The sequence below is a fragment of the Emys orbicularis genome, chromosome 3 (genome assembly GCF_028017835.1).
Source record: "Emys orbicularis isolate rEmyOrb1 chromosome 3, rEmyOrb1.hap1, whole genome shotgun sequence".
Taxonomy (NCBI): domain Eukaryota; kingdom Metazoa; phylum Chordata; order Testudines; family Emydidae; genus Emys; species Emys orbicularis.
The window spans coordinates 183,863,411-183,891,388 of NC_088685.1; the positions used below are offsets into that span (position 1 = coordinate 183,863,411).

A 27,978-nucleotide genomic window follows, 5' to 3' on the forward strand; every position below is an offset into this window, starting at 1 on the left:
GGACCATGATAAAAATGCAGTTCAACTATTAAAAACTGAGGCAACATAGGTGCTAAACTTGTATTTTGCCTTTTCACATTACAACAGGACAAGTTATTAGAGGCTGTAGAAGCCCTGAGGCAAGATGCCAGTTTTTAGTCTCTTCTCTTTAAAGGTCAACTGCTGAACTCTTTAGTTGGAGTGGGACCTTGCTCATTTGAGGGTTTTTTGTTTTTTTTAAATAAAAGTTGATGTAGGACATCTTCCTCTGTAAGGTGTAAGCCAACATCTATGTAGAACTTTCAATACTCAGTTAAAATTAAAGGTGCAAGACAATATTTTAATCTTGAAAAGTTTATCAATCTCTTATATACACATAGATATACACAAAGTGGTTCATGAGTCCCTCCTAATATATATATATATATATATTTTTTTTCTGCTGGCAAGGTTGGCTGGCGAGTATCTCTTGGCTTTCTATGAATCTGATTCATAGACTGTATTATTCTTTCAATTGGGCACTGAAAGGAGCCCATTTTCATCCGCTGTATCCAAGATCTTGCAGATGACTGGAGATTCCACCTGAACAAAAATAATCAAAAAACCCACCAAATGTTAGGTACGTTGAAACACAATGTTGTCAATTGTTTACAAAAGAAAATGCATAAGAAAGTAATTTGGGCATCACTGTTTTTGTAACTTTTTGGGATAGTTATTTGTGTTTGTGAAATCTGTAAGTGCACAGTTCTTTATTTACAATAATGAAATCAAAGTAGCCTTACTCTCCCAAAACAAATACAGACTGACAAAGGGACCACTATTCGCTTAGCGCCAATTATGTATTCAGTTCAAGAGTTCACAAAAGGAGTATGCCTTAAAGAATGTAAGACAGAACACTCTGAAATCCACTAGTAGGAATTTTTTGAAAGTTACTTACTAACTTGTGAGTGAGTTAAAGAGTTGGCTAAAGAGAGGGTGATGGCTTGGTACGAGATCTGGTAACAGCAAATTTCTATGTTTCTCCTCAGCAAATAGCACCTGACCCCACATTTGACACATCTAGAATGCAAAGTATTCCACTCTGGGATCAGAAGGTTCTAAAAAGCTTTAGTACTTTTAGTTCACAGCTCAAGTGGTGATCTACGCAGGTCTGAAAACAGTTACAGGCAACTACCATAACACACCCTCCCTTCTCTTGAGAAACACAGGGCAAGTTTGTGAGACATTTTATACCTTGGGGGAGCATCCTATAACCCCCACATTCCTCATTTATATATAATTGTGATATTGCATATAAAAGCATGCTATCTGAGGCATCAGGGGAAAGGTTATGATCTGCTGAAAGTCATGTTTTCTATCTAAATATGTATATCATTAATGCATATGAAGTTATAAGAATTGTGTTGTATGGTCGTCACTAAAATATGCTGTGGGTTTGGGAGGCGCCCAGATACTCTCTCTCCAGAGACAATGACAAGTGAGGTAACCAACACCCAGGTGGGTGCTGCTGAACAGACATTACCAGCCATTGTCCAGCAGAGGAGCTACAATTCAATGACTCACCTGCATGAGCCGTACCAAGCGAATTGCTTAACCTTGCCTGGGGACTCAGCAATGCCCATGAGACATGCCTGGACTTGTGTTCTCCAAGCACATGGGACTGAGGATATAAAACAGAACACAGGGCCCTATGCTTGGCCTTTCTCCTGCCCCAACAAAGACACTCAGAAGACTGAAGACAGGGGAGACTGGCCAGGTTTAAGGGACAAATCTGTATATTAAGGACTGCAATATCCAGAGGGGTGAGAAAAACTGCTTAATCTAGATCAGGGGTCGGCAACCTTTCAGAAGTGGTGTGCTGAGTCTTCATTTATTCACTCTGATTTAAGGTTTCGCGTGCCAGTAATACATTTTAATGTTTTTAGAAGGTCTCTTTCTAGAAGTCTATAATATATAACTAAACTATTGTTGTATGTAAAGTAAATAAGGTTTTTAAAATGTTTAAGAAGCTTCATTTAAAATTAAATTAAGATGCAGAACCCCCCAGACCGGTGGCCAGGACCCGGGCAGTGTGAGTGCCACTGAAAATCAGCTCGCGTGCCGCCTTTGGCACGCATGCCATAGGTTGCCTCCCCTGATCTAGATGTTGCCCAGTCTAATAGAGTTAAGAGTTTAGACTGCGTGCTTATATTTTATTTTATTATGGTAACTAACTCCGACTTTTTGCCTATCACTTAAAATCTATCTTTTGTAGTCAATACATTTGTTTAACTGTTTATCTTTACCAGTGAGTTTGCCTGAAGTGTTTGGTAAGGGTGCTTGCTCAGGTTTATAAAGGCTGGTGTGTATTCACTTTCCACTGATGAAATGGTGAACCAATTAATAAATTTGCACTGCTCAGCTTGAGCAGTGCAAGATGGTATATTCCTGAAGTACCAGGCTGGGAGCTGAGGGCATTTGGCTGGTGCCTTTCTCTGTGTGATTCAGGAGTGGCTCTGGGAGCATTCATGCAGTCTAGCTGGGCATAGACAATGCACCACAGTAGTCTGTCCAGATACTATAAGAGGTTATTTCCAGTTCATTAAGAAATTGAGATTTGTTACAATTGCTTAAAAATAGATTACTTTAGAGAAAATTCTAGATGACTGAGTTATTATAATTTAATTTTTATTTTATGTAATAATTTGAGCATCAACTCTTGTACTCTGTTAGAATTTTTTTCATGAGATGGAATTCAATTATATAGGGATACATTTAAAATGTCCTAAGGGAACTAGATCTCCATCTCTAACTTTAGGCTATCTTCCCTCATACCAAAGAGTGTACTCATTCAACTGGTATTTTCAGAAAAACAATATTGAGCCATATTTGTCAGGGCCCTGATCAAATCAGTTTTTATTTAGAGGTTGGAAGTATTAAAATCTGACTAGCTTAATAATATGCTGAATGCCTCACACAGCAAATGAAAAAGTATCTGAGATGTAGTTTTTTCCAGGCTTAATATGTTTATGATTTAGAACTATTTTAAATTTTCTTCTGAATGCTTTATTGAAGGTTACCTAGAATGCATTAAAATAAGATCAATTTAAGAGCTCAAGCTATTATGTGCAGACACCACCTTTACAAATACTTTTTTTTTTTTTTCTCCAAATATCTGAAAATCTGGTCCTGTGCTTACCAACTATCACATAAATTAGGGTTCTATGTTTCACCTGCAATGGTTGACTACATCACTAATGCTACAAAAGCAACAAGGAACAAAAAGCACAAATTTCTGCATTGCTTCCAGTGGTAGTGGTGGAGTCATCAACCTATGCAGCAGAAACTCTGGTTTGTTAAGTAAAAATCTGTTTAGTGTAGCTTTAAATCTCTGGCAGATGCAAGTTAAAAAGGCCGTGTCAAAACTGAATATGCATAACTTCAGTTAGAGAAGTCCTGCACCTTGAGAAATCCTATTAGCTAGAAAGGGACTGTGGGCTGAGTGAATTCAAGCGTATATATTTACATACCCCGAGAATGTATTGACAGGAGTGAGGCTCCAGCATGTATACTGTTACTGCATGAGGGGAATCAGATTCTTTACACCTAAAAATAGGAATGATTTGAGTAAGTATTCTAAAAACCACAGAACTCTAGTAGTGGGTGAAGAGACAAAACGTATGACTAGATGGTTTACTTAGAGTGTAACTTACTTCAATTTCACAGTCACCTGCCTTGGCTTGTCAGTTAAGTCACAAACATCTCCATTTCCATAAAAATGAGATACCACTCTGCCAGAAAGGTTTGAAATTAGACAAGAATTTGAACACTCAGACAACATTATCACCTTAAATGCCGAAAGCAAGCTGTGAGTTGAGTAAGCAGACCTTTCAAACACTCCCGCCCCCTCAAATGCAAGAAACTTAAATCTACACGAGGAAATAGAAAAAGGGAAGAAAACACTGACAAGTTACATTTAATTTGTCTACTTCTATGGAAGCAGATAGGACTGATTAACAATACTATTCTCCTTGCACCACACCCAAGAGACAGATGTTGAATTATAAATAGCTTCTTTTGTATTTTAAGTTAAATGAGTGTCTTATTCAACATACTCTGATAGTTTATTGTATTGATTAGACTATAATTTACATGGCCCTGCAGTTTGGACAATTGGGGTGTGAACTGCAGTGTGCAGTAGCCTGCTGTGCTATAAGTTCCCTGGTGGATGCTGCTGGTGCAAAGTAAGATACCTAGGTTTGTGTTAACACATATGCATAGTCCAAACTGTGGGGTCATGCAGACAAGCCCTTAGCCTACAGCTTTAAGCCTCTCCCTTTCCCTTCCTCTGCAGCAGTAAATATGAAACCAATTCTAGCACTCAGATGATATAACCAGTGGTTCTGGTGGAGGGGACTTGACTGCTCTAATCATTACTGGCTCCAAACACTCAATATGAGAAATATTAACTTTACAACTTTATTATAATTTTCATGAGGCAATTCATCCAAAGAAAGATTTACAAAACTTTCCCCATCAAATTAAAACAAATTATATGTGCCACAGAACACAACCTCAGTGAAAACCTTAAAGGCAATAGCAACATGAAGCTAAAGCTTTTGAAAATTTTACCCCATAAGTGTCTACATCATGTAAATGATTTGAAAATTTTACACAAGATGAATTTAGTACTAAATTAAACTGTTTTCAAACTAGTTATAAGTTCAAATGCCACAATTTATGTAAGTTATTTTAAAGGACGAGGATGAGAATCTAATTTTCTGTTTTTAAAATGCAACATTTTCCATTCAAAAAGGAAAGTAAGATGTTCTCAACCAACATGCTAAGAACTGTTTCTCAGTATGTAAATGATTTGTAAACAGCAATTCAAACATGCTGCACTGAAATGACAAGCTCATTTTTTCAACATGTTATGTAAGGTTTATCCAGTTAAAAATTGAATTGACTGTACCCTTACCTAACTGTCTGCATACCATCTTCTCGGAGGTGATAAGCTCTAGCAACATTCTTCTTGGCCCATTCAATATGTTCTTCTTTGTTCCAGGTACCAACAACTACAGAGGTTTTGCCACTTTCCTTATCCTAAAATAAGAACAAACGATGATAAAAATCTTGTATCATGAGGTTTAATGAGTTTGCTGCAGAGAGATCATTTTAAAGATAAGAAGTATTAGGGAGTCAAATTTTTAATAATCCGATTTTTTTTTTTAAATCAACTAATTGTTGGCTACACATTGTTACTGCAATCAGGAGCAGCTATGCGAGCATTATTTACTTACCGACAATAGCTTACAAGTATGCCTCAACAGCCAGAAGAGTTGTCCTTTAGCAAGAGACTTTCAGTTTTGACCACTTCTGATGTTGATTAATGGCAGTGCCTGCATTTCATTGCATAAACTGAAATTGTGCCAGCTTGACATAAAATGTCTCCCACTGAAGTCAGGAGTTTTGCCTAGTTAAAATACATAGCCTATGGGCTTGTGCTACATGAACATTTAGTTCATGGCAAGCTAGGCTGAGAATCTACCCCACATTAGCCTGCTGTATGCTACTGTCCACATGGACCCTGCTGAGATGCATTAACAGTTAGTGAGTTTTGATCTAGGGGCTAGTCTACACTAGAAAATTAGATTGACCCAGCTACTTCGCTCAGGGGTATGAAAAATCCAACCTAAGTATCCATGTAGAAAGTGCTAGATTGATGGAAGAATTCTTCTGTTGAGCTACCTTCTGCCGTTTAGGGAGATTGATTTACCAGAGCAATGGGAGAACTCCATTGTAATAAGAGTCTACACTGAGGTGCAACAGCAACATAGCTGTAGCATTTTAAGTGTAGACATAGCCTAGTTCGCTTTGAAACGGGACTAGATCAAAGTGCACTACTGAACTCTTAATGCGCATCAGCAGGCTCCGTATGGACAGTTAGTGTGCAGCAGAATCACACCCAAGCTTGCCAGAAACTGTTTGTGTAGACAAAACCTAAAGTTTTTTATATATTGTTATATAGAATGGGGATATGGTGAAAAGAACATTTCCTATAGCTTGTTTGTAAATTAGAGGCTAAATTCCTCTCTTGGTCAGATTTGCCATACTTGCCACATTTCTCCTGGACACTCTCTCCCCAAAAAACCCATAGCAAATAGCTCAGGTAGAGATTATATTATATTTCTTATACATTTGTAGGGCCGCCCGGGGGGGGGGGGGGGGGGGGGAAGTGGGGCAATTTGCCCCAGGCTCTGGGCCCCACAGGGGCCCCCACGAGAATATAATATAATCTATAATATTGCAACTTTTTTTTATGGAAGGGGCCCCCAAAATTGCTTTGCCCCAGGCCCCCTGAATCCTCTGGGTGGCCCTATACATTGGCCCAAAATGTATGCTGATACTAGAAAGCATCTTAAATGGCAGTCATCTAGGTTCCATTACTACTAGAGAAGATGATGAGAATGAACACTAAGGACTCCAACCAGAGCTAAGAAATACAAGGAAACCATGCTGCACAGCTTGTAAAATTAGTTCTTTTCCTAAAACCCAGACACAGTAGCTGATTTTACAAGCTGATTTTAGCAATGTGAGATCAAGCAGGACCGAACAGTGAAACATCTGCTTTGACAAGTGAACTGGGGACAAAAGAGAAAGGAATTCTGCTTGGACGCACATCATCTCAAAAATATTGTCACTTTCAAAAAAAAGAGATCTGTACAAACATTTAGAACAAAATGATCCCCTCTGTTTTCATGACTGATGCGGACTCAGCTCAGGGGAAGGGAAGGGACATAAGGGAATAGTGCTCTTCCCTCCCCCAGCAGAAGGGCTTCCCTGGTTAAAAGAGGGAGGAGTCAGTATCAAGTGACATACTACACCCCCTGTGCGTGGTGGACATCTGCACATAAGTTAATGCTCCTGAAGCAGCATGTAATCCCTGCACCTACACTCTTGCCATTCACAAATTTAAAGCATAAGTGTGGGGTGAACCCAGTTTTATAGAAAAACACTGAAAATCCTATAAGACATACCAAAGGAGTCTAATATTTTTGACACTAATAAGGAGGTGGGAAAATAGTAAAACCATCTGAGTTAGTCAAAATAAGAGTATGTTAAGCCTATAGCTTTATTCCTATAGTCTGTCCATTCATGTAAATGGATCATGTGACAGGTACAATGGAGGAGCATATTAGCTTGACATTTCTGGTATTATGACCAGTAATTAAATGGTTAATTTTGGCATTAACACTCATTATACTTCCAAGTTTGTATACTTAAATTAATTTCAATTTAAGTCTGCAAGACAAAAATACATCAATTGATACTGCAAAGCCAACCTTCGAATCAGAAGGACTATTTTCCCTTATTCTAAGGCACCTGTCACAACATCACTTCTATTGACAGTTAAATAGTAAGGAATGGAGCAAAGTCTGCAGGAACATGCAACCTTCAATTTCTTTACCAGTGGATTTCTATTGTCCCAGCTCATGAGCACATTCATAAAAGCAACTGTTGGCCATCTAGTGGCAGAAGACTGCAACTGCTATTTAACATACCTCATGATACTGATGTACATATTTGCCATAGCAGAATTCATACTTCCACCAACCAACACCCTGAAAAAGAAATGGGAATAGAGTTCAAATAATGTGAAATACATTCTTTTCTCATCTATTCTATTGTAGCTTCATAACTGTGTAATATGGAGCATCATTGCTTTATATAGATTTGCCACCAACGACAGCATCTACGTATGAACTCCTGGAAAGTTGTAAGTACCCAATACAATGTGTTCCTTCGGTCTTTTTCCTGAACCTCTTTTGTATTTCCTCCTCTTTCAGACATAGCAGTAGTCACAGACTCCCTCTCTCTGCTACCTACCCTCCCAATTTCTTTGTCTTCCTGCCCTCTTTTCCAATCTCGGCTATCCATTATTTCCTATTTTATGAGGGAGAATCAAAAGAGAGAAAGTTCTCTCTCAGCTTTCACATTCCTACCTTTCCTTCCAATCTCTAACACATTTCATTCTCCAAAAGCAGTGTTTAAGACTTCCCTCCTTAATACATTCCACACTCACTTATCTCACCATCCATGCTTCACTACAGAAGACTGAACTTCATTTGGACTTAATCTAAAATGCTAAAGAGATCCTTTAGTAAGATTACTGAAGACTCTTGTTCCACTTTCTATAAAGCTTTCTTATTTCAATTCTGTTAAAGCAATAATTTAGCAACTAAGAACACCATTAAAACATTTAACAAATCAGTACAAAACTGTGGCTTTCAGAAGGTGGACAAATTCTTATTAAGTACAGCATTTAACTTTATATTTTGATCCAAGTGGATGAGCAAGACAAAAAGACTATGGTCTGTTCAGAAACCTTTCTTAGGGTCAGAGGTGGGAAATGTCACTTCTGAAGAGGGCATTCTGGGTAGCCACTTGAAAGATATGAAATGACTTTCATTGTAGTCTTCAAAGAATAAACCTATCATCTTCTCAGACACAACATAGTCTTTCAGTTCATCTTACAGAAGAATCACATTTGGTAGAATTACTCTACTAGAGTTTCAGACTGGAAATAACAAAAACGAAAAATTAAGTTAGCTTTTGAATTTAGTGAAGATAAAACCTTCAGGTCAAGCTCTAGTAACTGGCAAATTACTGTGAGAAAATACTGATGTGAGAAACACAGCAGGTCTGAGTTAACAGAAATTTTTCAGCTATCCAAGTCCACAAAGGAGAATTGAAACGTGAAACAAATATGGATTTAATAAATGCAATTGTATACAGTTTATTTCTCACCCCATGGAAGCAGTAAGAACCACTAAGAAACTCCTTTATGAGTTGGTCATCAGTCAATTTGGAGATGTGTGTTGTTCCAACAGTTAGCAACTGTTGGGATCCAACAGCAACTGGCTTATGAATGGAGGAAAATTTCTCTTCTTTTGTTGAATGTATTTCTTCCTGAAATTAAAATTCAGACATATTTAGAGTCCACATATCCTCTACTAAACACATAACTGCATGTTAGAAAGTAACTAGTATTAGAATAAATATCAAATGAGACAAGCAGCTGATAAATGTGCAAGAACTTAATAGGTCAGCCATTTATTTCACTGCTTTGTGCATTAAACACTTGCATCTAAGAATAGCTGAATGAACAGAAAAGATCAAAAAAGTAATAGGAGATTTGGGGGTTATAGACTAGTAGCCCTAACTTTAACCTAGAGATTTTTTTTTTTTAATATGACTGCAGCTATTGACAATTCCCGCTGGTTTGCCACAGGCTACTTGAAAGATCAATATAATTGTGCAAAGTGACAATCAGGGATATAAACAGTTGCTGTAAATTTAAGGTTACAAGTACTGTAATAAGGAAAATTAAAAAGCTATATTTTCCAGTTTAAAATTACAAAACTCCTACCTCCTTAACCCTTCTAAAAGGCATCTTCAGCATTTCTTGTTGTTGCTCCAGCTGTTCCAGATTATGGGGTTTAAGTGGGGATCCTGGCAGTGACTGGCAAAATATGTCATTCACAGGAGAAGCCCTGAACCTGTCCAAACAAGTTATAGATACATCACCTGTTTTCTTGTAACACTTATTCCCACTATACATAAAGGTATGCCAGCACACACACATTTGTTCTCAGTTTAAAAAAACTAATATATTAACACTCCAGAGTTAAACTTTGCATGCAATGTGTCAGATCAGGATTTTTTTTTTTTTTTTTTTTAAAACACTGTTGTTGCTATAAACAGACATTTCAGTTGTAGGAGTGTAAAGAAAATAAAAGTTCACTGGGTCATAACGTTCAACACTCAGGTACTTAAAAACCACTTTATTAAGAAACGTACCAAGTAATTAGTCAATGCCAGGGTTTCTCAAACTGGGGTCGCCGCTTGTGTAGGGAAAGCCCCTGGCGGGCCGGGCCGGTTTGTTTACCTGCCCCGTCCGCAGGTCCGGCCGATCGTGGCTCCCACTGGTCGTGGATCGCTGCTCCGGGCCAATGGGAGCTGCTGGAAGCGGCGCGGGCTGGCCGCCGCTTCCAGCAGCTCCCATTGGCCCGGAGCAGCGATCCACGACCAGTGGGAGCCACGATCGGCCGGACCTGCGGACGGGGCAGGTAAACAAACCGGCCCGGCCCGCCAGGGGCTTTCCCTACACAAGCGGCGACCCCAGTTTGAGAAACCCTGGTCAATGCAATCTACCCTGTTTTAGTTTTCCTCAGATTATATAACATCTTACTTGCAAAAAGGCAATTTTTGCATGCACTGTTAATCAACTTTAAGGCTGAAAAAACAAGCACTCAAAAGTCAGGGAATTCCAAAAGTTAAGATTAAATGCTCAGCCTTAACTCAGCATTCTTATACATACATCTTTAAAATATGGTGTCATTATTTTCATCAAATAAAACTGAATGCAAACTAGACTTTTATACAACCTTTCATATAGTACACAGACTATATGTGTTACTCATTTAAATTTGTCACTGAATATTTCATTAATTACTTTGGTATTATTAAATTATAAATTGAACCTTCACATGGCCAACACACAAGACATATCACAAACACATTTTAATAAAGAGTTCACACCGTACTCTAGTTAAACTTGGGAGAATTACATATGTCTCTAATCTTGTTCAGAATGTTCTAGGGCACTTATCTTCAACAACATAATCTTCACAAAGTAGTTCCTTGTGGGAGTGGCTACTTGGGACCCTGTTTAAAAATGAAACTATAAAACCCCCTGAGCAATGCTAGTTTAAAAGGCATTGGAATATCGATAACTACAAGAGATGGTTTCAGAAGTCACAATATCATCGCTCTTTCCTTATTTCATACAAATTAAGGTCTCTTCAAAGCACCTGAAAAGCCTGAGTGAAAATTTAGAAGTACTAAATATAAGTGGAAATATTTTTACAATACTATTGAATAATAGTATGTTAGTGATCGATACATTTGCAAAAAATATCAAATTATTAGTTCCTACAATTTTACATTACTTTATGTTCATCTGTTTTGTAAAATACACGTCTAGCAATTTCATAGACTTACAGGTGCTTCTGAAAAAGGGAACTGGCTTTCTGGACTATCATCAGAGTTTGTTATGCAGTAGTATGTGCACTGTACAGAAGGATGTGTAACAAATTTCAGTTTGTATGTAAGATAACTGAGGTTGCTTCCTGATTAATAAGTAACTATGTTCTAGATTAAATAAACTCCATGCCTGAGGGCTGAAGAGTTTGAGTATGGTGTTACTAAATCAAATAGAACTATCAAGCAATTAAATGCAATTATATATTTCTTTTCACCTTTCCCTCCCATCTGTCAGGCATGCTCTACTCCACCCCCCGAAACACGTTCACATGCTTAGGGATAAGGACAGACTGTGCCAACAATAAGAATGGTGTATATTAAATTATATTTAGAACTAAAAAGAATGCTCTTACTCTCCAACTTCAATTGCATTACTAAGCAGTAAAGATATGAGAATGGGTGGGGAGGGAAAGGATTCATGGCTGAAGTACTGTCCTGAGCCACTTTGAGGAGCAACACGAAGGCCACTAGAGGAAAGAAAAAATGTATTTTTAATCCCCCCCCACCTGCAGGCTGCTCTGATCAGGGATTGAGCAGCACTTTGGGTGTGCTACTCGTGCCTTTGCTAGTAATAGCATGACTGAATCAGGAGAATGAGCCCTTGCGTGTTTTGTTTTAGATACATTTTCAAGGCATCCAATATTCTCACTCCTGGCCAAGAAGCCCTCCTCACCTATCTGGTAGTAAAGGTTTTGGGGCTGAACATAGATGATGGGGGAGAGGAAACAGTAACAGCAGTTAGTGGTTTTAAAAAACAAACAAAAATGAACCAGAACAAACAAACAAGCAATTTTCTAGCCCACTTTTCTTTCTTCTGGGCAGTTTTAATATTCTCATGTAATATTTGAAGTATTTCCAATTTGTCACTTGAATGGAAGTGGGCAGATCTAATCCTTAAATAAAGTTTGAAAATTCTTAAGTAAAGTAAGAAAATTCTCAATGTATACATTCACTGGTCAGCCACTGGGATAACTATACTCTGTACAATCGTTATGTAAATCCTTCCCCCTCAGAACATGCCAGCTATATTAGCTAGATAAGGGATTTGCATATTGTACTGCTAGACAATAACTGCAGAAATTATGCAATTATGCCACCTACCCACAGCCAGAATGTATGCATTTGCATCAGAGAGAAAACTATAGTTATACATCAGTAGCTGTACAGCACTGCTGTTGTTTAATGGGGTAGTACAATACACTGACATTAAACTATTTGACAAATGTAGGACTAGATGTGGATTTACCACTAGCCCCAAAAAGCTTTGTTAGATAGTTCTGCTGCATCAGGAGCAGACCTGGGCCAACTTGTGACCAATTCACAATTCCTGGTTCTAACCTTACTCTAGGCAGGGTTGGCGGGAGGGGAGAAATAGTCTGCACTAGCCCTTCATCTGGCACAGATTACTTCCACAACAGCTCACAGCTGTGTTAGCTGGTATACTGGGAGGTGAAGTCAAGCCACAACCTACTCCTCACCTCTGCCTCCTCACTTTTACAGGATGGGGGGAGGGGAGGGAGTAGCAGCGCTATAGAGGCTGTTCTCCCCACTGTACAGTAATCTGCAGCAATGAGTGTAGCTGATGCACAAGAGCAAGGTACCTTATGTTCCGGGAAGAAAGGGAACAGGTGCATGGGGCAAGCCACGATTTTGCTCATATGAAGAAGCTACATTGTAAAGCATCCTCCTCAAGAACAGAATAAATGTTAAGTATTCAATCTTATTTCTTCTATTTCCTGACTGTGGAGTGATTAATTTCTCAGCCTTAATGATTCATGGACAATTTTTTCCCTTAATTAATTTTGAAAACGCTAAGTAAGAAAATCTGAGTTATCCATCACACAGTGCTTTGAACTTCCTTGATCTCGGCCTATCTGGCTCAATAACTCATGAATGCAGCCATTATTAATTGAGGTTTGGTACTCTAATTGGAATTATTTTATTAATGTATGCAATAATACACTTGCACACACTGGCAATTTTTTAAAGAGATTGGAATAACCTATTAACTCCTTATCGCTTTAGCTAAAGGATGCTGCTGAGCTAAACTCTGAGTGCAGTGAACATTAAATTTGCCTGCTTTAGCAGTCAAAGAGGGTACTGCCTGTGAGCCAAACTTCAGACTTTCAACGCTCAACTACTGAACATTTTCTTCAAGCCATGTCCAGTCTGAAATTTCTAACTTTATCCCTTTCTGAGTTAGTTGAGAGTAAAGTTTCTTTAAATTTGAGCATTTTCTATATTTGAGTAATACAGAAGTGGGTGAACCAATTTTATTCAGCCTCTTCAAGAAAAAAAATCCCAAATTCACCTTTAGATAGAGACCCAGTCTGGAAAAATTTCAATCTTCAGTGAACTAGAGGAAGTTAAGAACAAGTGAAGAGACCTGGGTGGGTTTAAAATAAGAGCTGGAATTCAAACTGAACTATACCAGTGCTTCTCTTGCATAGAAAGTCAAATGCTCCATTTAAATTAGAAAATTGATTGGTAAATAAGGATTTGACAGTGTTACTACTTATTCACGGTATTTTGCAACTATGTTTGCATAGGGCATGACTGATGTCCTTACATCAGAGAGTACTTTTATATCAATCTAGATATTCTCAAATAGGTTACAAATGACTGTCTCTCTACACATCTCAGAACATGTTGCTATTTAAATGGAAATAGGTCATTTAAAAACAAATATTCATTGCTTCTACCTTCACCAAGACCTGAGTTTAGGAGTCTGTGTTGACCCTCCAAGAGCTGACAGTTGAGAGACTGTAAAACACAGGTAAGATATTTTTTAGGGATGCGTTATGTCAACAATTTGTCCTGGGAAAACAGAATCCTGAACTCAGATCTCGGCAAGTACTGTTAAATAATGGATTAATTGATTTTCATGTTTTTAAAGTGTAACTTATGATTAAATCTACACATACTGGTAAGAGATCTTAACGCTTTTTAATAAAGCTTTTAGATCATGTGAATAGGATTAAAGTCTGCAAATACCTAATGCCAATGAAATAGAATGAAGTCCCAGTTCTAAAGCTGCCCCCTCTGTGTCAGGTGCACATAAAGTACGCATGTGTAAAAGATGGGACATGATTTCTAAAGTTAAGTGAACATGGAAGCAGTAGCCTCATGTATACACAAATAGGTGACCTGCACATGTACATGTGGTATTTTGCAGTATTGGCCACCAAAAGCATTCAAATATCATAAGTGAGGCCCCAAAAAGTCATGATTAGCGTAATAAGTCTTTTTTTGTTTTGTTGAGTGTGAGAGAAAGTGGATTTATTTATTTATTTTTTAAAAACAACTAATGTTGGACTCTTTCTTTGCCTTCTGAACCATCAGGCTGCAGTCACTTCACATTCCTAAATTTTTCTTTGCAACCACAATGGCTGGAAACTTACCTTAAAAAAATCCAAACTGTGAGGCTCTCATGTGATGTCTTAACTCCAACAGCTGGAGCTTTAAGAAATACTCCAAATATTGTGACGCTTAAGTAAAAACTGCAAGAGTTGGCAATGCTGTATTTGCAAGCATGTTAAGCATATGCAAGGGTAAAAGAAGGTGTCCAGTTTTGCACAAGGAACCACAACTGCCTATAATTTTTGCACACACAAGAGACAGCTGACTGAAAATTTGGCCCCATATGTGCAAAATGATCACTAGAGCCAAAATGTTAGCTGAAATTTGGAAACTGTACCTATATTTAGGATGGTTGCATAACAGAGGTGTCAATATGACCACTTCATATTCACATGTAGTAACTTCTGCTACTGATAGGATCTCATGTTTAGCTTCAGGATGACAGATATACATCACTGTACTTGATCTGGGCAGGTTTTGTCTCAAAGTACAAGGTGTACCATTTCCCATTCCTACAGGATAGTATGGGGTCATCTGCCCTTCTATGTTCTTTGTAGGAATCTAGGTGAAAGCAAAAAAGTTAATTAGAAATTGCAGTAGAGCTGTTTCACTTCTCTGTAATGGCAACACTACAGCTCATTAGACTCCATGTTTCAATAATGTTTTAATCATATTTTCATTTAGGGATTTTTTTTTCTCCTTTTGCCAAGAGGTAGAGTGTAGTAGTTAGCGGGCAGGAACTTCACAGGTAGAAGAAAGTAGAGAGTTAAGGATCTTAATGTATAATCAGGCAAAACCAATGAGTGAATGGGTAAAGGTTAGGAGCAATAACGGTTAATAAGATAATGTAAAAGCCCAGGCAGCCTTCAGCAATAGATAGATAGAATTGGAGAAGGGATAAGCAGAGAAATAAAGTGCTACCAGGCCAAAAGATGACTGCATATATGCCCACTTTATAATGCAAAAGTTCATAGGTTCTCACATACCATGGATCTGTCTTAAATTTAAGATTTGTGGTGTTACTAAGTTTTTATAAACTTAGCACTTCAACAAGAATGTGGAAAGTGATTCTTTTAAAAAATAAATTAACTGTCACCTTAGCCTTAACGTCCAGTGTCTTGGGACTGGACAGGGCAAGAAACTCATTGGTGGAAGAGAACAAGTGTCTTCAAAACTGGACCAGTGATCAAAAAGGGAAAAGAGCTTATTTTCTACTCACACCTGGATTAATGAACTGAACATTTAATCATATCTACATTTAGTTGCCTCCATTGTTGATGGTAAAACTGAAAGCAACGTTTTACACTTGCCTCTTTCAGATTTTCCTTTTCGTCTTGATCTACAGAATAATATAAGAATGAGAGAAGTGTAAAGGTCTTTAAAATATATATAAAATAATAAAGATATGAAATTATATACAAAGTTATGCTAGGTAAGAGATTCAGTTTTAGAAATAAAGCCATTTCCTCTCAGAACACCAGCCCTGATTGTACCATACTGACATTTTCAATGTGAGACTAAGTTTGATGACACAATTATCATTTACTTAATACTGGTTTTCACTGAAACATGCTTGTACATTAGAAGAATGTTATCAAATATTACATGGCAAATGTTTGTCTTAAAGTACTATAAAACTTTTATAATTTAATGGGTCAAATCTTCCTTTAATCTTAAATTTTTACTTATGTTGATATGTCTGTCACTTAGGATTTTTTTCTTTTAAAATGGATTAACAAATAATATTTGTTCAAAGATTTTTTTGTATACTTTGTATTTCACAGCACTTTGTGTACAGTCAGTTTCTCTATTCAATCTCACCTGTCTGTAGAAGTAGGGGCAAGAAGAAAATGCAGTTGTAAAATGAAGACACTGATAAGGGGACTGGAGCAAGCAGAATAAACTCTTTTAAAATGACTAGTTTCAAAGTTAGTGTCCCGTTAAACAAAAAAAGCCTCTTATGTTTGAGAACTCAAGACAAGCCAGATTCTGCTCTGTGGTAAGCAGAGACAAGCCAGACAAGACAAGCCAGATTCTGCTCTGTGCTGAAGCAGTGCCAAGTGACCTTACTGCTGCCCTAAAGGGGCAACTGACCACATCCTTCATGAGGGAATTCTTTTTGCTGGCACAGCAGACTATGCTTACATCTCCTTCCTCTCCCCACTCTCTGTGCTTAGGGAGCATGCTGGAAGCAGGGCTAGAGTGTACTGCACGCCAATGATCACTTTGTTTATTTGCCCCCAGTTGGGTGCTACAAGGTGGTACAGGTCTCAACAGCTTTAGGATTCTCTAACCTGTGCCAGAGACGGGATCAGCATAATTGTTAGTGAGATAAGAAAGGAGACTTCGGGCCACCCTGACATCTCCCCTTGAGCTGCACCAAGCTTGCTTTAGCACACCTGGGGAGTGAGGCCACAATGTTTTGGGATTCTTTCGTACCCTATTCAAGACTATGCTGGCATCAATTATGTTAATACACAAGTATAAGTTGAGCCAAGGAATTTCAACTCCATATGAAGCATAGAAAAAAATAAAATTGTCACCTAATGGAAAAGGACAGAATAACTAAAAAAAGGATGTTAACATTTCTAAGATCCCAATCCACCTCTAGAGGTGATGCAAGTTTTACCATTGTGCACTAAATTTTATCCAAGATCTGCTAAGTACTGTACATATAACACAGTCTCTGCCCTGAATTACTTAGAATTTTAAACACAAAAACCAGTCAAAAACCAAGTGAACAGGTTACAGCATACAAGCAGAGGGATTAGGACAAAGACTGGCACAGGTTCATTTTTAATATTTTGTATGTATGTTCTATCCCCAACTGCCCTTCTACCTATCCATAATTAGTTGGCAGATTTCTTGTAGGTGGCCTGGCTGAACTGATAGGATGGGGAGAAGATGAGGCGCCAAGAGGAAATTACCACAAAACAATGGAGTTAGGAAAAGTAGCATTCCACTGTGTTCTACTTCTCTCTTCCACTGGAAAGCACATTGGACATTTTTCCATACATAAGTTCTAGCATATTTTTGTGAAAACAACAAATACCAGAATGTATACATCATCAGCATTAGCAAAAACCCCACAAACAAAAAACAGAGACAAACCTGGGTCTGATAATGGACTCTTTATCAGCATGTTCCCAAGGTAGTACTCTTGGATGTTTATTTTCTACAACCAAAAACAAATACAATTATAGTTTTGTTTGTTAAAGCTAACTTTCCCCACATAAGCTTCAAGAGCGCTTTCTGTTCATTCCCGTCAGAATTCATTTGTGGTAACTTCAGCATCAAAGTGTCAGTTCTAAATTATTTTATTTTTTTGTTTGGGTCTCATAAGCTTGTACAAACATACCTGGCCAGTTTCTTTCTCTTCATGGTATTGACGAATATATTTTCCATGGCAGACTTCATAAGTCCAGTAAGATTCAATCTAAAAAAAAAATAAAAAATTCATGTTTTAGTCAGCAACACAAGAGTCTGGCAATCAAAATTTTCCAAAACTTTAGGACTTAATTTTGACAGATGAGTAGCAAAACCAACCCTGTCAGTAGGATGATGGAACCCTAAAGTAGCAAAAAACTGCAGTGAATTTTCCCAGCATTCCAGGGTTAACTGTGTTCCAAATATGCATAATGGGTCAAATTACTGTGGTTTTTTTTGCTGATGTTGTGAAGCATCTTTCACGTAGGTGAGAGCCAAATATACCTCCACCAACCCAGAGCCAGATTGTGAGGCCGCAGCACAGACCTGCTGTGGCCACTACTATGGACTATAGGTTGAATTATTAGTTGCAGCCCACTCCCCTTCCCATGCCACTTGTGTGGAGGTGTTGGGACACTGGATCTGAACAATAATGGATATGGAATGTACTCTCCCTGGTCCATCCTCAGTGCTAACATGCCTGGGGCAAGTATTTAGTTCACCTCCACATGGTCCAAGGGGTTGTCCCTCCCCTGCTTTGTGGCCACTCTGCCCAGGACAAATGCAGAGATAAGGTAGTATGGAGGGACTTTAGTACTTGGATGAATTTTATCCCGTGAAAGAATTCTGGATAGCTAAGGCTTTGATGGTGAGTGAATCTGGTCTAATCACACTTGTCAGGGTTCACTGGCCACTTTTAAAAATGTAGCAACTTTTTTTTCTAATGTAATAATATCAAGAAGTTATGTTTGAGAGGCAAACTTCTGGGGTCTCTGGAGGCACTTATCTTTTAGCCTTGTCATACATTCAAGGCAGGTCTTGTAACCACAAGCTGTCCTGTACACCTCTACCCCGATAGAACGCTGTCCTTGGGAGCCAAAAAATCTTACCGCGTTATAGGTGAAACTGCATTACATTGAACTTGCTTTGATCTGCCAGAGTGCGCAGCCCCACCCCCCGGAGCACTGCTTTACTGCGTTATATCCGAATTCGTGTTATATCGGGGTAGAGGTGTACTATGGTTTGCATACTGGAAGTACGATGACAAATTGTTAGTATAATCACCGTATCTACAATTATTTAGAATGCAAATTTTTTAGCAACACTATTAAATATTAAGGTTAATGAAGTTTATAAAGCATTCTTGCTTTAACCGCTAAATGGAATCTCATATACATATTTTAATGTTTATTGTAGTCAACTGTAAATAGGTTGAAATGTAGATGGTTTATTCTGCTAATTTGCAAATTTGAGTGAAAACAGAAGGAACATACTCTATATGAACAACTACTTTGTTTGAAAAGAGGTTCCAACAATTCTCCTGGACTAGGCCCTTTGTAATCCTTTTCTTCTTCCTAGAACAAAAAAGATTTGACACTTTTCACTATATATGCAATATTAAAATTAAATGTACAATAGTCAGATCATTAATTTGAATAAGGAAAAAAAATCACTTGCAAAGAGTAAGATACAAAATCTCTGTCTCCAATAACATGCTGTGTGATAATTAAAAGAATCTTTAAATTTTAGTTATTAGGAAGGGACACTGAAGAAAAGTATAAGAGTCATAAATAAATCAGTCAAACCAAACAAATCCAGGAATTACAGAATTGGAACACAAACTGTAGAAATATGGCTTTTTTGTATTTTTAGAAGTACTAGAGTTCAACCTGCTGATGACAAAATAAGATACAAGCATTCAAACTGAGGTGTGAATAATTTCTATAGCACTGAAAACATTTAGCACCTGTTTCCTAATTCAATATTTTTGTTGCAAATGTACACTAAAAAGGTAGCTGTCACCAGGGTTTTCAGAGATCAAAAATCTGAGTCTAATTTTTAAAAAAACACAGAAGTAAGATTCGGTGAAAAATGATTTGTGATGTGTGCCATTAACACATGCACACATACATTAAAGAGATTTCCATTGTATTGTCTGCTAGAACTAGCAAACATTTATTTTTTGTCAGACTTTTTTATTTGGATACTACTATTGTAGAGGTACAAGGTACAGAGGAGAGCAGAAGTGTCAGCAGCACTTATAATGGACATCATATTGCAAATTCAAAGGTTGTGGACAATTAAGGCAATATTCTCTAATGCAAAGTTCTAGGTCTGTGAGACTCCAACCTGACCTGGTTTTCAACCTTTTTTCAAGTCACCTCTTTCTTTCCTTGCAATGGATTTGTAGATGGACAGACCCCTATAGCTCTTTCGTGCATACCACATTCTAGCATAGCTGTGGCCTTCTCCTCATCCTCTCTCTCTCATGGCCTTTTCTGTCTCTTTTGGTCAGATTTTCCTTTTCTATTTTATTGTTGTTGGCTCAATTTTTGCTTCCCTTCTCCACACACCTGAATGCTACATGGTGCTCTGACTCACCTGATAGAGCCATGGGGCTGGGTGGCACAATCTTGTGAGTGAGCCAAGAGCCACAGAAGAGAAGCTAAACTTGTACACGTGAGCTGATCCCACAGCTGGCTGCACAGGCACAAGCAGCCACCTACTATTTTACATGAAGTAGCTGCAGAAGGATATCTTCAACAGGAAGTGAGGTGGATGTGAAGTTATGTAGCTTGCCTGTCCCCACTGCTGCTTCTCCTCTATCTGCCCCCTCCTGGCCTATTCTTGTGTTACTGCCTCTCCTGTGAAGAAACCACATCCCCTATTTGGGGGGAGGGGAGAACCTTCCCATAGTTACTTTTATGGGAGAAGATGAGATATTCTGAAAACTCTGGCAGTACAGTGCTTTGCTCCTACCTAGTCATCCATCACTGCACAGGGAAAAACCCAGTAATGGAGTAGCAGTAGTATTAGCTATAACTTCTGTTGCCAAAACCAGTGGTTAAAGCAGTGGTCCCCAAACTGTGGGGTGCACACCTGAATGTTTGGGGGGCACATGGCCAGGCCTGGGCCAGCCCCCACAGGGGGTGGGGAAGGAGCAGCAACCAGCCCCGCTCTACCCCCAGCCTAGCTCCAATCCCAACTGCAGCTCCACGCCAACCCTAGCCCTGCTCCACCCCCAGCCACAGCTCCACTCCGCCCCCTGGTCAGCTCTGCCCTCATTCCCACTCTGCCCTGAGGCCAGCTCCGCTTCTAGCCCCAGCTCCTCCCCCATCCCAACTTCTGCCCCCAGCTCTGCCTTAAGTCCAAGCTCCTCTGAATGGAATGGAGGACACAGACAGATTCCATTACTGATAAGGGAGGGGGGCACTACTGGGTTAAAGTTTGGGCACTACTGGGTTAAAGTAAGGGGGAAGAACAGCTTCCCGCTACCGTCTTTAGCTGATATAAATAGCTTTCTTCCACAGTTTCCTGCTCCTCCATGACTCTTGTGCCAAAAGTGTCCCTTCCTATTTCAATCTGCTTTAAATACCACTTACACCTAAGGCTACATTTATGTCACGGAGGTCATGGAAGTCACGGAATCCATGATTTCCAGAGACCTCCGTGACATTTTCTGCTTCAGTCCCTGGAGTTGCGGGACTGGAACTAGCAGCCAGCGGGACCCCAGCAGGGTTACAGGGATAGCCTCTTCAGGGTCCCCCTGCAGATTTCCAGGGACAGGTGACAGCCTCCTCAGGGTTCCAGTGACCGGGGACAGCCTTGCAGGGGGAAGAGGGGCAAAGGGAGGGGGAAAGAACCCTGCAGCTCTCAGCCACCACAGTGTCAGGAGAAACCACAGAGCCGCACCAGCAAAAGTCAGACAGGTCATGGATTCCGTGAATTTTTGTTTATTGCCCGTGATCTGTCCGTGACTTTTACTAAAAACAACAACCATGACAAAAATCTTAGCCTTACTTAAACCCAATGTTATTAGTTACCCAAACAAGAGGTGATGCTAGTGGACAGCGCATCTCTCCAGCAACATTGGCTACTACAAGCACATCAAACCTGCCTTTCTACTCTCTACCTTGGCTTCTCATACCATATCATGTCAAGTTCAAGACACTAAATGGTTTGGACCTAGAATTTCTAAAAGATCGCCTAAAGCTTCAGGATGTAGACCTTGCTCAACAGCTCCACTCCTCAGGCACAACAGAACTTTCTATCATAAGGATAAGCTAATCTGTGCAGGACACATAGCTTTTCCCAGTGTTCTTGGCCCAAGACTGTGAAATGAACTCCTGGAACTCCAGGGGTGGGCAAACTATGGCCCGCGGGCACATCTGGCCCTCGAGCTCACGCTGGGGAGTGGGATCAGGGGCAGCTCCGCGCGGCTCCCAGAAACAGTGGCATATCCCCCTCCGGCTCCTACGCATGGGGCAGCCAGGGGGCTCCGCTCCACACGCTGCCCCCGCCCCAAGCGCCATCCCTGCAGCTTCCATTGGCCAAGAACCACAGCCAATGGGAGCTGCAGGGGTGAAGCCTGTGGACGCGGCAGCATGCAGCAGAGCTGCCTGACCATGCCTCTGCGTAGGAGCCGGAGGGGGAATATGCCGCTGCATCCAGGAGCTGCTTGAGGTAAGCACTGCCTGGAGCCTGCACCCCTGAGCCACCCCCCTGTCCCAGCCCTGGTCCCCCTCTCACCCTCCTGCACCCCTCAGTCCCAGCCCGAAGCACCCTCCTGCACCCCAAACCCCTCATCCTCAGCCCCCCCCAGACCCTCACCCCCCCAATCCGCTCTGCCCCAGCCTGGAGCCCCCTCCCGCACTCTGAACTCCTCATTTCTGGCCCCACCGCAGAATCTGCATGCCCAGCCCAGAGCCCATACCTCCTCCCACACCCCAACCCCAATTTCATGAGCATTCATGGCCCGCCACCATACAATTTCTATACCCACATGGGGCCCTCGGGCCAAAAAGTTTGCCCGCCCCTGCACTAGTGGAAGGTGCTCAGATATTAGTGATGAAGGTGGTATAAGAATCTGTAGCTCTGGAATTAAGGCACATAACTGAGACTAGCCAACCCACCAACCATTTTGCCTAATTAAGGACGTCAGGACTGGTTCACACCAAACCCACCAAGAACAGAACTACCATATTGTCTATAATGAACACGAATAGTTATAGAACTGCCATACTGTGAAACATTTTGCAGAGGAATTTTGTTTTAAAAAGGAAGAAAACTATTTAATTTTACAGATGTGTCACTAACAATCTGTAATTGCAACAACTTGACTTAAGCTTACCTCATCTCCGTTTGCTATCAGTGGAAGTATACATTTATATTTTTCTTTATCTACAGTTGTCATAATGATGTAATTATCTTCTTTGTACAAAACACCAGTTGTAGGCTAAAAGTAGAACAAAAACAAATCCCGTGAAGATGGATTTTTTTTTTTTGGAAAATGCTATAAAAACTTAAATATATTCCTAGCCCTAGGTACAAAGCAGGTTATTCAAAAGAGTTCCCTGCATCTTCTCAGGTCCTAGGGATGTCAGCAGACTGCTTTTTACCATTTGCACTGACAGTTTGTCTTCTGATCTTTGTCTTAACATTTATTTTTGCTCCTCTGCCTTTGTCTAGACTCTCCCTACCCCCATGTTCCTCTACCACCTTTTTTCTTTCATCATATTTACTCATTCCCTCTCTTTTCCCTGTTCAATAAAAATAAGAGAACTTGTAAGACATAACTTCCAAATGAATAGCGTGATGATGGGCTATGCTGTACCTCTTTCCTCTACCTTTTCCTTATTTTACCTAGGCTATAAAATCTTAAAGGCAGACACAGCGTCTTCCTTTGCTTGAACAGAGTTTAATACAATGAACCCCAACTGCCCTTCCAAACAAAGTCTGTTATAAAATAACAGGAGTGTAGAGTAGATGAACATACTTTTCCTTTCTTTTAAATGCACGTCTGAATCCCAGACTGCTTCTAACTCTGAAAAAGGCATGGCATGTTGGGGTCCCATCTTTGTATCTCAGTGACTGTCACTGCAAATATAGGTTTCAGAGTAACAGCTGTGTTAGTCTGTATCCGCAAAAAGAACAGGAGTACTTGTGGCACCTTAGAGACTAACAAATTTGTCTTAAACGTTAAGACAAATTTGTTAGTCTCTAAGGTGCCACAAGTACTCCTGTTCTTCTTACTGCAAATATACTCAGTTTACAAATGAAGATGATTTTCCCAATTACAGTCATGCAAATTCAGCCTGGGATTTCTCTCTAGCTGGTGCATTCCACTCATGAAGGTTCCTTACATCCAATGTAGTTAACAGTCATTGTGATGATGAGCAATGCATAATCCAGCGCCTTCTCCTGACAAAGGCATCGGAGCTAACGAAATAAACTCGGGTCCTTGTCAGAAAATAAGACTTTAACTAAAGATGCACGAGCAGATTTGTAGATTTAAAATATTGATCTAGTCACTCTTCTGACCATAACCCACACTGCGTGACTCCCCCGCCCCGCCGGGGCTCCCACCGACGGAATCCCCCCAGGGGCCTTCCCCGCCCTCGGAGCTCTCCCCCCCGCCAGCCCGGGCGCTCCCGCACTGACCAGGCTGAAGTCGGTGCCGGGCCAGTTCACCCTGAAGGGGACGTCGTCGCTGAGCTGCGGGAGAGCTCGGCCGCCGCCTCCGGCCCCCGCCAGGACCCCGCCTAGCAGCGCCAGCAGCGCCGCCGGTCCCAGCCGGCACCGCCTCATCCCGCCCGGCGGGGGACTGCAGGGACCGATCGGGAGAGAGCCGGCAGCCACCCAGTCACAACCGCAAGCAGCCACCGGCCACGTCTGCTTCCGGTGGAGCGCTTGACGCCATTTCCGGGGCGGGCCGAGTGCACATCAACATCCGGGTCACGGAGACCGTCCGAGCAGACCCCCTGCTTCCGGAGCGAGGCCGCCAGTCAAACACGGTAAGAGGAGTCGGGGGTTGTCCTGCTGCAGCCCGGAGTTTCTGGTGGTACAGGGCCTGGCTGTCTATGTGCTCCGGTTCCCCAAGCCTGGCTGGGAGCCTCCCGCTGGAGAGAACCGCTCTGCTCGCGCCCCCTCCCGGGCTCGGGCACTGGTGCTCGGCGCTGTACAGAAATGTAGCCGGAGCCGGGACCGCTCGCAGAGCGCAGGCCGCCGGGACAAATAGCGCCTGGTGGGGCGGTCCCGAGAGGCGGCCTCGCGGTGGCCGTGCGCAGGGAGGGAGCGCGCTCTTCGCGGGTTGCGTTTGACTTGCAGTCACATGGCTGGGGCCGGGTGCGCGGGGCAGCCCTGAACTCGCTGCCTGCCCTTGGTCCGTCCTGCGGCGGCCCGGAGGATAACGCTCTACCGAGCCGGCTTAGAGCGCCGCCCCGCTTTGTGCTGGCGGCGGTGAATGCACCAGCGGACAGGTCGGGGTCGGGCTCTCAGCGTGGCTCATTATCACGTTCCCCTGGTTGTGTTCAGAAATACTTTTCTGCCTCTGGGTCTTCATGTGACCAAGTTCTCCTCAGCTGGCTGCAGGAGGGCTGACAAGCGAGCAGTGCTGGCACCAGAGTGCAGACAGATCGCCTCTAGTCGGTCTGTCAGCGGGCCTCCCATTGGATGGATTGCAAGTGTAACTTGTCTGGCGCGCACATACAGGTAGTGAGAGTTGGTCCTTAGCCTGGCAGATGGTGCGTGTCCTCATCTCCACTGAAGTCAGTGGGAGTCCAGGGCTCTCAGCACCTCACAGGAGGTGCTGAGAGCCCTGGCTTGACAAAGCCCTGACTGGGATGATTTAGTTGGGAATTGGTCCTGCTTTGAGCAGGGGGTTGGACTAGATGACCTCCTGAGGTCCCTTCCAACCCTGATATTCTATGATTCTATGATTCTAGGAGTGGTTCCAGAGTTTGTTTCGATTTATGTGGCTGGGGGTGGGTGGGGAGTGGAAACTTTCTTTGTGCTTGCTGGAGATTTTCAGCTCTTCAGAGGTGCCTTATGTTAAGCAAATGGAGTAAAATAAAATACCTTGGACTTTTTTTTTGCTGCCCATTGTTACAGGTAATCCCCAGGGACTCTCTCTGGCTGTGGAAGTGACATGTGTTAACTAATGAAGACTAGATAAGTGTCAAAACAGGTAGGTACTCTGTTTTACTTAAACAGCCAAAGGGACAGTAGAGGTTGTTTTTAAGCCCTGTGCTAAAAAATGGACTCTTGGTGGAACCATTCTTTTATTAGAATACTCTAAAGCATAGTGGGGTCTGCCTTTGTCCCCTGGCTGCTACCTCATTAAGAATGTTTAATCATAATGCTAATAACAGTGGTTAATGACCAAATAGTGAGCCTTATTCAGAGTGTTACATGAATGTAAAGCTGATGTGTGATCAGAATATCAATTGTGTTCTGATTTACATCAGCATGATATCAAAATCAGGTGTTCACATGCTATTGTGATGAGGGCTATATAAATACATAATAAAGTATTAAATTATATTATTCTGCAGGGGGAGAAGTATGTTCTATTGAGTATTTAGATATTATATGGTAAATATCTGTTAAGCTTACATCTAAAAGTATAAAAGATATTTTCTGAGACTTGTGTTGTTTTAATTAAATAGATTTTATCATGTCATGTTTTTACAGATTTGTGCAGTAGAAATACATTTCTTAAAAAAATTAGAATTGAAATATTTATTGGTGTGCACCCAACACCCCAAATAAACACATTAAGGAGTACCTGGCATGCTTTTAATGAATTGCACACTTGCTCTTCCCCTGCTCCTTCTCTGGAATATGATATGTAAACTTTTTCAGTACTTCCTATTTGATGCAACACCATAGCATGTATTGTACCGGTCATTTCAGACCTGCCATTGAACAGTGATGGAGACTGAAGCCTGTCTACATTGTTGATTACTCCTCCCCCCCCACTCCATCCAGCCAGCCACCCACATTGCAAGTTGCTTTTTAATTAAGTTAATATAGTTTGGAGGTGGGGGGGGGGAGAGAGAGAGAGGAAGGAAGGTGTCTTATGTTCTCTCTTTAGGTAGACTCTGGTCTCCAATTCTATTCAGTAATGGATCTGATGTTGCAAGCAGAATTTCAGTATTACAGGCACTTCCACGGAGGGTTAGTGTATGCCTTGCTTTAGCATTCTGTCCTGTCTCTGCTGGTTTGACACTGAGAGTTAATCTATATCTTCATTTTCTGTTACACTGTTGTTAGTACTAAATATTATGGTATCACCCAGAGGCTCCACTCAGGATAGGGGCCCTGTTGTCTTAGACACTAGATAAGAGAGAATCCTTGCCCTAGAGGTCTTACTGTTTAAAAGATACAGAACAAGTGGAGCATAAGTTATAGGGATATAACATGCAAGTAAATGAATGTGATGAAGAATTGGCAGAATTTTGTTAATGCTAGTTTTAGAAAGTGTATCTAACTGGAAATAGAAGCAGGGTGAGGAATGAGGGGAGTGAAGAAGTTGGAAGAATAAGGGAGTAGGAAAAGGAAAGAAGGGGAAGAGAGTCAGATCTCATCATATTCCTGGAAGGAGTCATGGCAGTGATGAGCCTTAAGGAGGATACAGTGTGGTAGCTTTATGGCTTATAATATACTCTTCCCCTGCATAAGGAGTGGCATGGGAGAAAGTACAAAGGTGTTCTCCACCAACCAGTCAGCTTTTCCTATTAAAGACTGGGAACGTTGGAGCAAAGTCAAGGGTAGATTTTTCAATAAGTTGTTAGAACAACTAGGTAAGGTAGGACTAAGGCCTGGTCTACACTTAAGATTTACAATATAACTATTTTGATTAGGGGTGTGTCTTTTTTACTGAAATATCTATACCTGAAAAAGCTCTAGTGTGGATGCAATTATGCTATTATAAAGGTGATTTATACTGGTATATTTTATTCCTTTCCCATACAGGAATAGCATGTGTGCATACTCTCTCTCTCTATCTCTCTAGCAACTTTTTACTGATATAACTGCATCTACACTAAGGAGGTTGTACTGCTTTAACTATACTGGTGTACTTTTTAGTGTAGGCAAGCCCTTCATTGTGAAAGGCCTTAAAAGTACAGAAAAGAAGCCTGTGTTTGATGTGGAAGTGAAGGGGAAGCAAGGGGAAGGATCTAAAGAGGGGTTGATGTCAGGTTGAGGAGCCAGGAAGACTATCTTAGGAGCAGATTTTGAATGGACTTGAGGGGAGCAAGTTTGAGGGGAGTCAGGCCCGAAAGGGAAGAGGTTATAGTAGTTTGGTTGCAAAATGATGAAGATTTGAATCAGAGTTTTAGCTGT

General features: G+C 40.9%; 2 protein-coding genes across 2 annotated transcripts in view; one reads left to right on the forward strand and one right to left on the reverse strand.

Moving 5' to 3' along the window:
• Positions 1-416: 416 nt before the first annotated feature.
• Positions 417-24,438, reverse strand: ERLEC1 (endoplasmic reticulum lectin 1). The gene is made up of 14 exons (XM_065401028.1): positions 24,292-24,438; positions 22,982-23,086; positions 19,125-19,205; positions 17,783-17,860; positions 17,536-17,599; positions 15,735-15,763; positions 14,762-14,985; positions 9,389-9,518; positions 8,767-8,928; positions 7,521-7,580; positions 4,937-5,061; positions 3,672-3,749; positions 3,489-3,564; positions 417-561 (listed from the first exon to the last, which is right to left on the reverse strand). Exons 1-14 carry the CDS (start codon positions 24,436-24,438, stop codon positions 490-492), a joined length of 1,431 nt encoding a protein of 476 aa, XP_065257100.1. The 3' UTR covers positions 417-489.
• Positions 24,439-24,565: 127 nt separating this feature from the next.
• ASB3 (ankyrin repeat and SOCS box containing 3) overlaps positions 24,566-27,978 on the forward strand; it is a 114,683-nt gene continuing 111,270 nt past the window's right edge. Inside the window, exons 1-2 of the mRNA XM_065401193.1 lie at positions 24,566-24,644; positions 25,741-25,816. The gene's annotated coding sequence lies outside the window, so the exon portion shown is untranslated. The remainder of the gene's footprint in view (positions 24,645-25,740; positions 25,817-27,978) is intronic.

Bases quoted from the DNA above. Each gene is read 5' to 3' on its own strand.
- ERLEC1 (XM_065401028.1), bottom strand. From the start codon at position 24,438: ATGAGGCGGTGCCGGCTGGGACCGGCGGCGCTGCTGGCGCTGCTAGGC. The intron at 17,861-19,124 runs GTATGTTCCTTC...TTTTTTTTTTAG, and splicing joins AAAGTAGTTGTTCATATAGA to ATTGAATCTTACTGGACTTA. The intron at 15,764-17,535 runs GTTTGTCTCTGT...ATTATTCTGTAG, and splicing joins GAGTCCATTATCAGACCCAG to ATCAAGACGAAAAGGAAAAT.